The sequence below is a fragment of the Podarcis pityusensis genome (assembly GCF_964106645.2).
Source record: "Podarcis pityusensis genome assembly, chromosome: 5".
NCBI classification, from domain to species: Eukaryota; Metazoa; Chordata; class Lepidosauria; order Squamata; family Lacertidae; genus Podarcis; species Podarcis pityusensis.
Genome location: NC_138032.1, coordinates 39,481,665 through 39,496,961, shown reverse-complemented (window position 1 = coordinate 39,496,961; position 15,297 = coordinate 39,481,665). Strand labels below are relative to the sequence as shown.

General features: G+C 43.8%; 1 protein-coding gene and 1 long non-coding RNA gene across 3 annotated transcripts; both read left to right on the top strand.

Moving 5' to 3' along the window:
• Positions 1–1,932: 1,932 nt before the first annotated feature.
• On the top strand, positions 1,933–15,141 carry LOC308477353 (uncharacterized protein). 2 transcript variants are annotated; one of them, XM_081005846.1, is made up of 9 exons: positions 1,933–2,918; positions 7,383–7,484; positions 7,906–7,992; positions 8,462–8,569; positions 10,006–10,148; positions 10,922–10,969; positions 13,398–13,449; positions 13,835–14,254; positions 14,572–15,141. In XM_081005846.1, exons 1-9 carry the CDS (start codon positions 2,849–2,851, stop codon positions 14,868–14,870), a joined length of 1,329 nt encoding a protein of 442 aa, XP_080861972.1. In that variant the 5' UTR covers positions 1,933–2,848; the 3' UTR covers positions 14,871–15,141. The 2 variants fall into 2 exon arrangements, with proteins under 2 accessions (XP_080861972.1, XP_080861973.1); XM_081005847.1 differs by lacking the exon at positions 1,933–2,918 and adding an exon at positions 2,931–3,308.
• LOC308477361 lies at positions 10,976–12,786 on the top strand. The gene is made up of 2 exons (XR_013986510.1): positions 10,976–11,430; positions 11,785–12,786. It is a non-coding gene; the product is annotated as an uncharacterized lncRNA (long non-coding RNA).
• Positions 15,142–15,297: the final 156 nt, after the last annotated feature.

The following is a 15,297-nucleotide window of genomic DNA, read 5'->3' as shown; positions in this document are numbered from 1 at the left end:
GACTCACTGTTTTCAACCATGTATGTTTGTAGGTGTTTGGGAAATTACAGTCCACACATGTTATAATTTATTACGGTCAAAGACCAGCTCGCATAACACAATAAAAACAGTGTTCATAAAGATAAAATATACAATCGGAGCAGATTGCAGCAATAACTCATGAGTTAAAATTGAGATATATACATACACCTGTACAACTGAGATTTGCGCTACCGTAAAAATTGACCCTGGGGCACCCCAAAGGGCGACTTCAGCATTTCCCTAGTAAGCTATTTTATTCTAGAGGATGATTTGTGCCTACAAATCTGGGTGCAGAATCTGGCTACCAGCCAGGTAGCCTTGTGATCTTTGCCTAAGAGGAGAGAATTAAGTTTAGACTTGTCTGAAAGATCGGCGAGCCTCTTCAGCAAAGGATCAATGGTGTCTTTACGAATCTCAACATAAAAAGGACATCTAAAAAAATATTATGTTTGGGGCTTCCTATTTCCCCTAATGGACAGGCGCAAAGTCTCTGTGCGTACGGGACTCTTCTATAGGAGCCTTCCAGAAACTGGTGAGGGCAAGGCTGAGCTTCTAGCAAGAGTGAAAGCCCTTCTTGCATTTCTGGATGTGAGGAAATAGAGATATGTTGCTGGAGTGGCTACGTATCTCCTGTTTTCTATGATTTTATAATTGGGGACCCTTGTACAGTCCTGTTGTCTCTCTATGTCCATGAATCTTTGCCTAACCACGGAACTAGCTTGGCCCAGGCCCATAGTTAATGAGTGTTTGGGGAGCAAGGCCAGTTTCTGAAGAGTGTTTTAAGACTGCTGTCTGCCAGCCAGACTGAAACTGGTCGCTCAGAATCAATGGGGCTATTCCTCGGGGGAGCAGTTTTAGATATGAGCTTCAACTTTCATCATCCCTATTTCTAGTCTGACCCATGCATTTGAAACGCATCTAGGAACTTGTAGAAGGGCTCTGAGGAGTTTGGATTGCACTCTTTCAAGGGGAATGAACGAGGAGGGAGGCGGGCCCAGAAAGGAAATTACAGTCCACACATGTTAAGTGTTTGTCCTTGTTTCATTATTTTTTTAACCACAGTTCTGAAAGCAGATAAAATATTTGTTGAAAAGGAAAATGGAAAAGGATGTGGTACCAAAGCAGCCCAGGTCACTTTTTAAAAATGAATTGTTGGGCCAGCTTCCGTTTTATTCCTAATACACATCTGCATTAATCGTCTCAAATCAATGGCTCCACTTTTCTTTAGTGCAGCTGTACTTTGAAGCAGACAAAAGATGGCTAATTTCTTCATATGCACTGTACTGTTTGATGTATCAAGCCTTCTACACTGCTGCAGGGAGTGGGAGAAGCCCCCTCTCTGCAACAAGGACATGAACGACGCTCAAGAGAAAGGGGATTTTGCCAAGTTTAATCACTAGCTTTTGCATTAGGACTAGGAAATGTAATTTTTGTTGAAAATGTGAATTGAGCAAGCAACCTGCAATAAGGCACATTTGTGCATGTAAAGATGTGAAATATAGAAGACTTCATGGAAATAAAATAGCTGGCTTTGCACAACTCTAGTTGACTCTTCTTTTCTTGGCCCTTCTATTTCTTTAGCAGCCAAAAATTTGACATATGTTTTTTCAGTGGTAAAGATAAGTGGCAGGAAGAACATCACCTGCTAAATTATTCTTTTTAGGCACAGGATTAGAGGCAAAAAAAGAAGCATCTGCATCGGGGCACCTTCCAGTCTTCCTACCAACTTGACATCTTGAATATATGTGTGAGAGCAGTTTAAGTGAAAATATGGGAAGGGGAGAGGGCTTGTTGGCTTTCTTACTGCCTGAAGAATATGCTGTCATTGGACTATTGTAGGGTTGCGATCCATCTGGAATTTCCAGGACATATATGGAATATAGCTGTCTCTAGCAGTGTCCTGGTGGAAATCTGGTAAATGTCTGGGAAAATACGGATGTATGGCAGCCTGTGTTGGCAGTGCCGTTTTGGGCCTATCTTCCATAAAAATAAACAGCATGTTTTGCATTTTTGCTGAAAAAAATATCTGGGCAAAACTAAAAAATGCTCAGCATCTTTGCCCCCACCCCAAAAGGACTTCTCACTGAAAAGCAACAAGTCCATTAACTTGCCAGCCCCATGTGAAAGTTGAACACGAGAAAGAGACTGAATCCACAATCAATCAATCAATCAATCAATCCATTTTCTCCGCCAAAGTCTTGCGCCCTGCCAAGCCCTCTCTATACTCCGATCGTGGATCAAGCTGCTTCACTGAGCTATACAGCGTGCTAACATCCATCGATAAGTCAGTAGCGGGACTAACTAAAACAGTTTATAGAAGAGATAGGAATTATCCGCGTCATGATTCTCAAGGCTGCAGCACAGCTTTGATGTATTGCAAGGAGAAAGGCACTTTGGCGAAGGAATTCGTGCGAGTCCTCCTCTGTACAGACGATGCGCACGCACTGGAGTCTATGCTCAGTTCACGTGTCCTGGAAAACCCTGGCGGATCACGAGGGGTGGGAGACAGAGCAGAGCTCTGCTAGAACGACACGTGTGCGTGTGTGACAAAAGAGTGCATAACGTTTCATCGAGGGAGACACGCTTTATGGGCAAAACCTATTGCGACAGGTGTGGGAGAGCGAGGGAATGGGCATTTCATCTCCTGAGAAAGGGGTTAAGGGCAGAGCGACCAGTTCTCCGCCTCCCCGCGCCAAACGAGTCCGCAAGAAACAAATAGCAATCCTCGTTCAAGTTCATTGCGGAAGTGATGTCTTCACTTTCGTTTCTGCGGAATACCTCGGCCGAGAAAAGACAGTTCGGGTAGTCTGCGGCGCTCGGCTGTTTCATGGAAGGTGGCGCTGGTGCCTCGGCGCCTCACGCCTCTGCTCCGACCAGTGCCAAGGCGAAAGAGGGAAGTAAGTGCCCGGTCATTCCCATACAGGGGAAGGAGTTGCTGCTTCAGTCTCAGACAGTGTTGGCGGAGTCCCCGCCCCGTCCCATAGGCTTTCTCGGGCCGTCGTTTTGTAACCCGGATTGGAAGACCCTTATAAGGGGCTCCCTGGCCCTTGTGCGCCACCACCCGCGTCCTAAGCGAGGCGGGAGCGCCCGCTGGGGAAGCCTGGCAGCCGGGAGGGATTGGGCGGGAAATTCGAGTTTGAGCGGGGAACTGTGTGGCAGCAGCGAAGGAAGTAAAGCAGCCCTTCTCAAAATGCCAGCCTCCAGAGGATGTGTTTCATTAACAGCCACGTCACAGTTATTTGCTTAATATTATCAGGCCCGGAAAGTGAAGATCCTCCTTACATGTGGTGAGCGAGCAATAGTACAAAGGGCTGGTCACACTCTGCTAATGTGTTTCCTCCAAAACATGGGGACGTTGGCTTCTTTTGAAAATAACGATCAGATTTGCATCCGTGTCACACAGTAACCCCCCCCCCCCATACACATATGTACAGTACAGTGGTACCTCAGGTTACAGAATGCTTCAGGTTACAGACTCCACTAACCCAGAAATAGTACCTCGGGTTAAGAACTTTGCTTCAGGATGAGAACAGAAATTGTGCAGTGGCAGCGGGAGGCCCCATTAGCTAAAGTGGTACCTCAGGTTAAGAACGGACCTCCAGAACGAATTAAGTTCTTAACCTGAGGTACCACTGTACAAGTTTTTCCTGCCTTCCAAAGTTTGGACAAGATGTGTAAGAATAATAATAATCATTATTAATATTATTATTATTTATACCACACCCATCTGGCTGGGTTGCCCCAGCCATTCTGGGCAGCTTCCAGCAAAATATTAAAATACAACAATTCATCAAATATTAAAAGCTTCCCTAAACAGGGCTGCCTTCAGATGTCTTCTAAAAGTCAGATAGTTGTTTAATTCTTTGACATCTGGTAGGAGGGCATTCCACAGGTTGGGCACCACTACCCTCTCCTTGGCACTTCAAGCGTGGCAATCTTAAGAGCAGTAAAATACGAAGCATACTCCTTTTAAGCATTTGTCATATTTACAACCTCCTGGGGCTTGGGACTCAAAGTAGTAACAGCTCAGATGGGTGTAGCCAGGATTTATGTTGGGGGGGGGGCAGAACCAAGCTATCTGCGACACTGTCAGTTCATTTATTTATTTACTTGATTTAAGGGGGGCGGCTGTCCCCCCCCCCTTGGCTACAGTAATGCCCAGATGGTCTTGCTTCTCCCATTGCCACAGCCTTGGATTCAAGCAGAAACCAAGCATGGCTCTCCCTCTCAGGCTTTTGCCTGCAGCCTGCTTCTAATTCCTGCTCTCACATACCATGCTGACTTTTGTCCTTCTTACCACCCATTTGCAAAATGACATCATGTGCAGAAGCGGCGAATCGCAACCCGGGCATGCACAGACACGCCGCTGCAGGTTGTGTTCCTTTCATCCCGTTCACAACCAGAGGTACCACTGTACTAACAACCCATGCAGTACTTTGGGGCTAGTGTGGCCCCTGCCTGGCTACTTCAACAAAAGAATCCTCCATTAGATTGCTGGATCCAGGAATTGGAAGGACCCATGCAGGAGAAGAAATTCACTGTATTTATTTCCCCCAATTTGAATTGCATTTATTTTCCCCTGGTGGTGATTTCAGGGTTTTTTTTAACATTAATCATTTCCCACATACTCTTCAAGTTTTTACTATGTCTTTTCCCAGGCCTTTTTAATAATTTTACATTGCCACCACATATAGTAGCTCTTATGCATCTCTTATGCACCTTCCCTTCCTGCTTCTTCTCTATCACAGTCAAAGTCTCCCAAATCTCGAGTCGCAGATGTAATCTGTCCTGGAGGCACATCCGCAACTCAAAGCATTCGCATCCAGAATGCGTAGCGCTTCTGCACATGGGCGAGCGGTGAAACCGGGAAGTAATCGTACTTCCAGGTTGCCGCAGGACGCAACTTGAAAAGACATAACCTGAAGCAGACGCAACATGAGTTATAACTGTAATACCATTTTTGTCTTGAATTACTATTACTTTCCCTTGTATTTTCCTCGTACCTTGTCTCTCTACCATTTTCACGTTGGTGGTTTGTGTGTTTGACTCTTTTAATTGTCCCACAGCCTCTGCAAGTATGTTATTAATTTTACAGATTTGAGAAGCTGCCTTATTAACATCTTTTATCTGATCAAACAGTTCTCTTTTCATGTCTAAAAGAAAATCATACAATTCATCTCTTACGTTCTTTTGCATTACGGCCTGGTTGGTTTGTTTTAACATATGGATTTTTTCCTCTGCCATTTCTAGTTTGGAGTAAGGGGGGGGGGGGCTAACTCTCACTGTTTCCCAGCTTCCTCTAGGGTTTACTTTTAAAACAAAAAGTCCTTTCCCACCACTAATAGTGTTATTTTTAGCTTTGTCAATACTTTGCCAAGGACATTTCACTAGGTTCAGAAGAGGAAACCAGTGCTTCCAACTTTATCCCTCCCCTCTCCCAAATTACTCACAAATATAATTTATAACAGTTATATATTCAAATCTTGACATCCATTCACATCCAAATCATTTCTATATATTCAATATAATAAGTCTATACAATTAAATCTTGATTCTAATTTAGGTAAAGGTAAAGGGACCCCTGACCATTAGGTCCAGTCGTGGCCAACTCTGGGGTTGCGGCGCTCATCTCGCTTTATTGGCCGAGGGAGCCGGCATACAGCTTCTGGGTCATGTGGCCAGCATGACTAAGCCGCTTCTGGCGAACCAGAGCAGCGTACGGAAACGCCGTTTACCTTCCCACCGGAGCGGTACCTATTTGTCTACTTGCACTTTGACGTGCTTTCGAACTGCTAGGTTGGCAGGAGCAGGGACCGAGCAATGGGAGCTTCAAATAATAAATATGCAGTTTTCTTCCTTCAAGAAACATTGTAATCCTTCTTAGAATTATCCTGCATTCTACATCAAGTTCAGTCTCACCATAGGATCCAGTCAAGTTCAGATTAAGTTCAAGTCAATATCTTGTTTGAAAAGTCTTGAGATTGGTATGAACAAAAGCGATGCGTATTCGTTTTATTCTAATCACTTATTAGTTAACTTATCTCCCAAAGTAAATTTCATCCACAATTCGCTTGTATGTATTTGGAGCTCGCAGCACCCAGAATGGGAGTGGACTTTCTTTTATCACTCCCATTTTCTTGCCAGATTCACCAAATTACTGTATTTTTTGCTCTATAGGACGCACCCGACCATAGGACGCACCTTGTTTTAGAGGGGGAGAACAAGAAAAAAAGATTCTCCCCCTCTCTGCTCAGCCCCTTCCATTTCTCCTGCCACTTTGCTGAAGGGGCACTGCGCAGAGAGGGGGAGATTCCCCCCCCCTTGTTCTCCCCCTCTAAAACAATGTGTGTTCAGTGCGTTCAAGGTGCGTTCAGTGAAGGCAACCCAAAGCCTCCGAAGCGCAGCCCTCTCGCTCCAGGCTTCAGCGAAAGCAACGCGAAGCCAATGAGCGCGGAGGGAGCGCTCCCTCTGCGCTTCGGAGGCTTCGCGTTGCTATCGCTGAAGCCAAGGAGCCTGCATTCACTCCATAGGACACACACACATTTCCCCTTAAATTTTGGAGGGGAAAAAGTGCGTCCTACAGAGCGAAAAATATGGTAGTCAGTCAAATTAGTCAGATTCCTCACCCTTCAATCAGCACAATTGCTGGAAAGATTTCCGCTTGTGGCTGGATCAGAGGCTTGCTTCTACACAGCAGCGATGGTGCCTAGCTCACCGGTGTGCTCGGCTCCCCCCCCCCCACTCTCTGCTCCTTTTGAAACAGGAGCAGGGACCTGCAATGCCGTCTGTGAGCCGCAGGACTCCGAGACCCCCCAATGCTCCTCCTGGGGTTTTTTGGGGAGGTGCATCACCCTAGCGCTCTTCCCCCAGGCTACATGAAGCCGAATCTAACAGAGCCATCAGATTCGCAGTCCACTCACCATGTTGCAGAAATCCAGAAGTGAGTACTCGGTCTTTAAAAGGTTTGCCATCAGTAGCCCCTCCCTACCCCCCCCCCAAAAAAACTGCGGTTTTTGGGAATACAGGGCTGCTCTTATGTTAAGAAGGCTGCTGCACAGTTTGAGCGATGAGAGAAAGCAATAAAGGCTTCACAATTATGGTGAACATGCTACATAGCTTTACAGATATTCAGCATACATTAGATGCCATGCTAAAATGTTTTTCTATAGCCAGGCCTTCAGCTGATTTTGTAATCTATGGCTTTTTAAATGTGTTTATGCGAGGATGGTTATTGGCATATGTCTGTTCTTTTGTTATGTATTTTGTGTTCTCATTTTATATTTTTATATTGTAAACTGCCCTGTGATCTTTGGATGAAGGGCAGTATGCAATTTTAATTATTAATAATAATACATTTTTAGTTACCCAGAATGCTGGAAATAACTCTACTTCAGAAGCGAACAGCAGTGAATTATCAACTTCCACAGATGAAAGTGATCCGGATTACTCCTTAGGAAATGGCCGTGAGTACCAACAAGGATATGTAGGGGAGTTTAAGGCATGTAGTTCAGGGAAGAGAGGTTGGTCATGCAAAGAGCCAGCAAACAAACCAGAAAGTCTTTCATTAATTATATTTCCATTTCATCTGAACCAGGAAACTATAGTGAAAAGCTTTGAAACAAGCAGAATATTAAGCCATTGCTTAATATCCTGGCTTGTTCCAAAGCTCTTAAGTGCTGTTTTCTGGTTTGGGTGATGAGAGAAGTTCTATTTAATTGAAATTTGGATAATGTTTCACCAAATTATGATTTAAAATGTGGTAGGGTTTCCAGAACAGTTCAAAGGCTTCATGGAGTTCGTCTAGCACTGGGCACTGTCTTTAATGCAGCGTGAAGAAAGAACTAGAAATAAGTGTGTGTAATTAATTGGAAACATTTTCTTAAGGAACAACAAATGTAGTAAAGAGAAAGAGAAAAAGAAAGCATCGAATGCAATATACTGAAAGATGGAATGGTAGAAGAATTCGAAAAGGTAAAAAGTTCAATGCTGTAGAATGTCACAAACTTTTCATAATGTTGTAAAATTTCTGATACTAAATAAGCTTGCAGTTTTCTGCTGGCGAAGCCCATCCTTTTCCTCACTGTTTTCTTCATTTAGCCTGCCACTCATGCCTTAGTGTTAATAGTTAAGTACTTCATTCCATCACTCTGTTCTAGAACTTCACTGGAGTGGACTGGCAGATTGTAAACTGCTTAGAGGTTTTATTACAACCAAGCAGTATATAAATTCTGTTGACTAGATGAATATAATTCACAATCTTTTCACTTCTCTCTCAGATTTAAATTTGCTCTTACTAGAAGTGATCTGAATTACTTTCAGATGATATGAAATATTCTGTGCTGCATGTTGGTGGTCTGGAGTTTGGTATCAGATTTATTTTCCAGAAGCCCAAAATATAGGAATTTTAACTATTTGACTTCGATTTCTTGAACTCATCTAGTAAAACGAAGGCAGATTCAAATTCAAGAGGAGGATTTGCAGGGCTCCACGCTTCCTGTGCACTGTGGACAAGTTAAAGGTGTTTTATATAAGGAGAAATTGGCAGCAGGTAAACTATTGGTTTTGAAGAGTATATCTGTGTGTACAGAATTAAATCTGTACAAGGCATATAATATTAATGGCAGATTTAAAAATTGGGATGGGAAGGGTGCCATCATGTAGTTAGTATATGACTACCATTTGCATTTGGGGAAGAACTCTTTCTTCTACATATCTTCTCAAAACAGAAATAAGTCCCATTTCATTTATTTGCAGATAGGTAGCCGTGTTGGTCTGCCATAGTCAAAATAAAAAAATTCCTTCCAGTAGCACCTTAAAGACCAACTATGTGTGTATCTGAAGAAGTGTGCATGCACACGAAAGCTCATACCAAGAACTAACTTAGTTGGTCTTTAAGGTGCTACTGGAAGGAATTTTTTTATTTTCATTTATTTGTTCATTTAAAAGCATAAATTCAGTGTATTCAAACACACAAAGCAGGGTCTGGTTTTATGGGTCAGGGAAAGCTTGAGCAAAAAGCTATATCTTTACATGATATCGGTGTTCACTCAAAATCTGGCCACAGTATTCTTCACCAGCTTCAGCTTCTTGCCAATCCCAAGGGAAGTCCCACATAGAGTGCATTATAGTAGTCCAATTGGAAGGTTCCTAGGTAAGTGTATATAGAAGCCCCCAAATTTTCCCCAGAAGGCAGTTTATTTTATATTATACATAACCCATTCTGCTTATGGAGCCAGGGTAGCGTACAGCAATTACTTCAGTATCATAATGAGATTTTCAGTCATTTGAATCCCTCTTAAAAGCACAAGTGATTTCGTCAGCTTTAAGTATTTCAGCATGTAATTTATGAATTTGATTAATTTTTTTATAGTTTTCACTTCCCATATACTGTGAAGTGAAAAGAAATACCAGTACTTCTCTATTGTCAGAACCAAAAGTGTGCAGAAATGTGATTGTACCCCCAATGCTCCTCTTGGGTTTTTTGGGGGAGGTGCTTCGCCCTAGCGCTCTTCCCCCAGGCTCCATGAAGCCGAATCTAACGGAGCCGTCAGATTCGCAGTCCACTCACCATGTTGCAGAAATCCAGAAGTGAGCACTCGGTCTTTAAAAGGTTCGCCATCAGTAGCTCCTCCCTTCCCACCCCAAAAAAACTGCGTTTTTTGGGAATACAGGGCTGCTTTTATGTTATGGTTTTTTTTCTAAAGTAAAAAGGTAAAGGGACCCCTAACCATTAGGTCCAGTCACGGATGACTCTGGGGTTGCGGCGCTCATCTCACTTTATTGGCCGAGGGAGCTGGCGTACAGCTTCTGGGTCATGTGGCCAGCATGACTAAGCTGCTTCTGGCAAACCAGAGCAGTGCACAGAAACGCTGTTTTCTAAAGTATATATTGGATAAATTGTTGACAGATTTCTTACATGATTCAGTGAACTTTGCTGATTGGGATAGGTGTGTAACATTCATGTGACTTCTCTGTTTGTCATAGGAATTTCGCAGAAGTCCATCAAGGGTTCTGATGGAAAGTGGTTCACACCACCAGAATTTGAGGCTGAAGGAGAACGTGAAAGCTGGAAATCCTGGAAAAGAAGTATCCGCCATAAAGGGCTTCCTTTAGAAAAATTAATAGTGGTATGCAGTTCACTTGTAATGCCTGTAATTTTAATGCCTTATTTTCTACATGTGATCTGAAAGAAGTATCAGATGATACTTTCAAGTTTGCAGACAGTCATGCCTTTCCTTCTTATAATCACAAATACAATATCCTGTCCTTATATAATCATATAGTATTGTTGTACCTTCCTTGCACCTGCTACAACAATGGGAGGTGTTGGTTAGACTAAAAGAATTGGAAACAAAGGAATTCCTTTTGCTTGCATTTTCTGCTACTTTTTATTCTTATACAGTGGTACCTCAGGTTACAGATGCTTCAGGTTACAGACTCCGCTAACCCAGAAATAGTACCCCGGGTTAAGAACTTTGCTTCAGGATGAGAACAGAAATCGCGTGGAGGCAGCAGGAGGCCCCATTAGCTAAAGTGGTACCTCAGGTTAAGAACAGTTTCAGGTTAAGAATGGATCTCCAGAACGAATTAAGTTCTTAACCCGAGGTACCACTGTATGTTGCTCAGGTGTGTGCCAGTTAAAGGCAAGAGGTGTATTTCCTGGAGCAAAGATGTATTAACATTTTCAGGCACCTATGACAATAACGCATATAAATATATATGGGAGTGATGTGAGCGGTATCTGTGCTAAGAAATAGAGCCAACTTCTTATATACTGATGTCAAAAAATAGATGTTTCAAAAATAGTTCCCATTTCTTTGTGTGGATTCCCTCATTTCAAATACTATTTTGGGATCCCGCTAATGCATCAGAGTAACTAATTATGTCATGCTTATTTCAGAGTGGATATCTTCCTAATCCAAAACGAATATACGGCAGGAGGAAAAAGGTAACAGTTTATCAACAGTTTTACCATATTGGTGTGTGACAGCCATAGATATTGTCAATTTATTCATATATTATATTTTCCACAAATACACCTGTGCTCAAAGCAGCTGACATTTTAAAATATATATAAAAAAGGAACTGCACTATCAGCATGAAAAAAACCCCTCAGTCTATGGGTGCTGCCTGTGAGCCCTAGAAAGATGAAATGGTTGAGCCCACCACCACCTCCCTGTCAATGCTAGTAGGCCTGTTGTGAATGGAACTGGGGAAAAAGTGTTGTCTCTGGAAGATCTAGGGACTTCTACACATAATTAAGAGACGTGCTGCAATAACTGTGGCCTAACTGTGAGGCAGGCATGATGGCCAGGCAATAGTAGCCGTCACCAATTGGAAGCAAAGCAAGTACGTCCACACTGAAACTTTTGCAGGTACAAACAGTATCGGAAGTAGGGTTGTGTAAAGGTAAAGGTACCCCTGCCCGTATGGGCCAGTCGTGTCTGACTCTAGGGTTACGCGCTCATCTCGTTTAAGAGGCCGGGAGCCAGCGCTGTCTGAAGACACTTCCGGGTCACGTGGCCAGCATGATGAAGCTGCTCTGGCAAGCCAGCACCAGCGCAGCACACAGAAACGCCATTTACCTTCCCGCTATAAAGCGGTACCTATTTATCTACTTGCACTTGGGGCTGCTTTCGAGCTGGGACCGAAAGACGGGAGCTCACCCCGCCGCGGGGATTCGAACCGCCGACCATATGATCGGCAAGTCCTAGGCACTGAGGTTTTACCCACAGCGCCACCCGCGTCCAGGGTTGTGTAGAGCTGCCCTAATAACATCATGAGCACAAGCACTCCTGAAGGCACAGTTAAAAGGATGTCTGGTGAGGGCTTCCCGTTTGGCTTGCTATGATGGCGACTGCCCATTACATCGGAGCCATTTTGCATGGAATATTTTGAGGATGAGATGGGAGTAATCATCGCCCCAGGCCTGGGGGGGGGGGAGCTTTACCCGCAGATCACCCAACACCTGCTCCCAATCCGGGAGGAATGAGGGGGCAGGGAGCGCTAGGTGGAAAACACCATGCGTCTCTTTGGCAACTTTCCAAAGTCACCGCCACGAGCAACAAAATTCTGTTTTTTAAAATGAAAATTTGGACTTAATTAATGGGCATGCTTTGAGTGAGGGGAGATAAACTACTCTGCTAATTGATTCAGCCACTGAGGTGCCAAAAGATTTGAGTGGAAGAAGGATTATCAGTACGGGACTGGTATGTCGGAACGGAAGGGGTGAGCCTCCTTTGTTTCTTTTTGATATACTTTGTATTTTCTATTTTACTTGGCAAATCTCCCTGGAAGGACTGACTACTGGATTGTTTATCTATGCAAGCGGGACTGGAGAGTATTGTATTCATTGAAATAATTTTGGTCTAATTATTAACAGTTTGGAAAAGATTTATGAATTTGCAATTGTGGAAATCAAGGTTTCTAGCTAAAGTACAGACTTAATTGCTTTGGAATGAGATAAAATGGAGAAGTTTGGACATATGCCTGGTACAACTGGCAGCCAAATTTCCTCCATTTTGGGATGTGTCGCAGTGGATAATCACAGGCGTGAGGAAGTGAAAGTGAAATGCCACGATCAGATTCAGAGTACAAAGAATATAAAGAGAGAGAAAAGGAATATATACACCCACACAGAAATATACTGTATTGATTTAACTCGCTTGCCAGATGAACTCAAGGCTGTTAAAAACAAATGAAGGATTAACATTGGGTTGCCTTATGGGAACTACCTGGAAGAACTATGAAAAGCAGCACAAATGTGAGATGATCTGTACTCCCCGACCTCAGAACATGGGAAGCCAACCAAAGATTTATAATTTGGCATAATATTTGGACTGTTTTATTATTGTATGATTTGGAATGTTTTTGATGTGGTTTTATTGGATTGTTAAAATGGAAAATTTAATAAATATCATTATAAAAGGATGTCTGGTGAGGCCACCAGAGAATGGGTCAGATGAAGAGCAGGATCCAGGGACCATGACTGATAACCAAAGAATGATTTATGGGCCAGAAAACAGTAAGGCAAGCTGAGATTCTTGACAGCAGATGAGATGGCCTTTTACTGTATTTGCCCCAAACTAGAGCTTGGTAAACTAGGAAAGAGTATAAACAAAATGGGGATAGGCAAAAGCTAAACTGAGAAAAGGTAGTTGGCACAGGTAGTGCCAAACACACCTGGCTGAGATTTTTCTTACTAATAGCTTCTGTGATTGGATGATCCTCGGGGACCCATCCAACTCTAAAACTCTAGGATTCTAATATAAAAAATGCAAGACTTGTCTTTCTAGACTGCGGGTGCTGTGTTTTGCTGAATGACATGCAGTTTGACTATGCCTGTTGAATCATCTGTACCTATTTTTATTCGGCAGGTAAAGAATCCATCAATATCATTTTGCGAATCAGCTCAGTTCCAGTCATCAGGTCAGTGGAAACTTTCTGTGAGGTATGTATTACAAAGCAGTGAGAGTGTTGGTTTATATGTGGGAAGCCCAGGATCAAATTCATGCCTTTGGGTCCAAGGCTGGCTTTATAATGTGGTTGCACCAAAGGTTGCCTGGAATGCCCAATTTTGTATTGTGGTATTGTGATGTATGCCCTTTGCTGGGTGAATCTTTGATGTGCCTCTCACAGATATAGGCAAAGTCATTCCCTGTTCCCATTAGAATGCTACCATAATTCAGGACATGGATTCCCTGGATGCCCACATATGCGAACTTCATTGAAGCTTTGATTCTTTGGGGAATGACATGGCTACTGTGAAGAATAGAGACAGTCAGTTACTGAGCTTCATCATCTCCCACCCTAGCTGTGGTCTGTCATGATGGCCCAGAAGAGGCCACGCCAGGGCCATCAGAAGAGGCCACGCCAGGGCCATCAGAAGAGGCCAAGCCAGGGCCATCAGAAGAGGCCACGCCAGGGCCATCAGAAGAGGCCATGCCCGGGCCATCAGAAGAAACTATTCCAGTGGCACCTCAGTCACCAGGCAGGACCCCACACAAGCACCTTCGAGTGGAGCTGACGCGTCTCTCACCATCTGTACTCACCAGGGCATGGTGCAACCCTCTGGATTCACCACACACAAGCCCACTGGATTCACCACAGGCGAGCCCACCGGATTCACCACAGGCGAGCCCACTGGATTCACCACAGGCGAACCCACCACCTGTGCTGAGGACACCACATCGGAGATGCCATTGGCGCCGGAGCATGAAGCCCCACACCATGTGTGAGTCTGATAGCCCCAGGCCCTACACCACGGGGCTACAGTTGCTGCATCCTCTCTGCCTTGATTTTTGGTGGCCATGGGGATTTGGGGGAGGTGGCTGGCAGAGGGAGCTGTCTGGGGTGGGATGGCAGATTTTCTCACTGGCACAGGAGGTGGAATGGGAGTGGCTATAGGGCTAGACAGCTAGGATTCCCTCCACCCACTGGAATGAATGTCAGATGGGCATTGACTATGCTAGGTCCTCACGTCAAGACGTAAACATGTCATTATTGTCTCAATCCTCCCCATGGTCTGCTCTTTGTTTCTTTTTCCCACAGCATCCAGCCTAGGATGTGCCATCCTGCGTTCTGTGCATGAAATGAAACGACTATTCCAAAACACCTTTGGAAATAGCAAAGCCTTGCAGGTGAAGCTCCAAGATATCAATGGCCACCTAATTGGCTTGCGGCATCAACATGCAGACCTAAAGAAAGCCCTGGACCGATGCAGTCGGCTTGATGCAGCCCTGGATGTTTTGACATTGCAGAAGCAAATGAACAGCATCATTGAGCACCAGATGCAACTGGAAACATTAGTGCTGAAGATCCTGACAACACTGGGTGTGGAAAGGTCCTAGCCGTAAGGGATGGTTCCCACCCACCCCTCCCCTGTAGAAAAGGAACGGAAAATTGTGAAATATTAAGTCTCACTTGTCATTTTGTTGCCAATTCACTACTTGGAGCTCCTTTCAATCTTCATAAGATGTGATTTTGCTTCCTTCCTCCTCATCTCTAGTTCTATCTTAGCTATTATCAAACTGTATTCCCATGAACTGAAGAGATGTTCCATGCAGTGTTTTACCATTCACTGATTTATTGGTCCAGATTAGTAAACCAATTCTAAAAGAGGTTGGATTTCCTATTTCACTGGTAAAATATGGCAAAAACTATGCATTTTACATATTTTGCTAATTAAGAAGCAATGATTAATTTGTTTAAATTGCAACCCATCGTCTCCCTAAGGGGATTCCCCAGGTAACTAACGAAAGTTAAAAACAACAATAT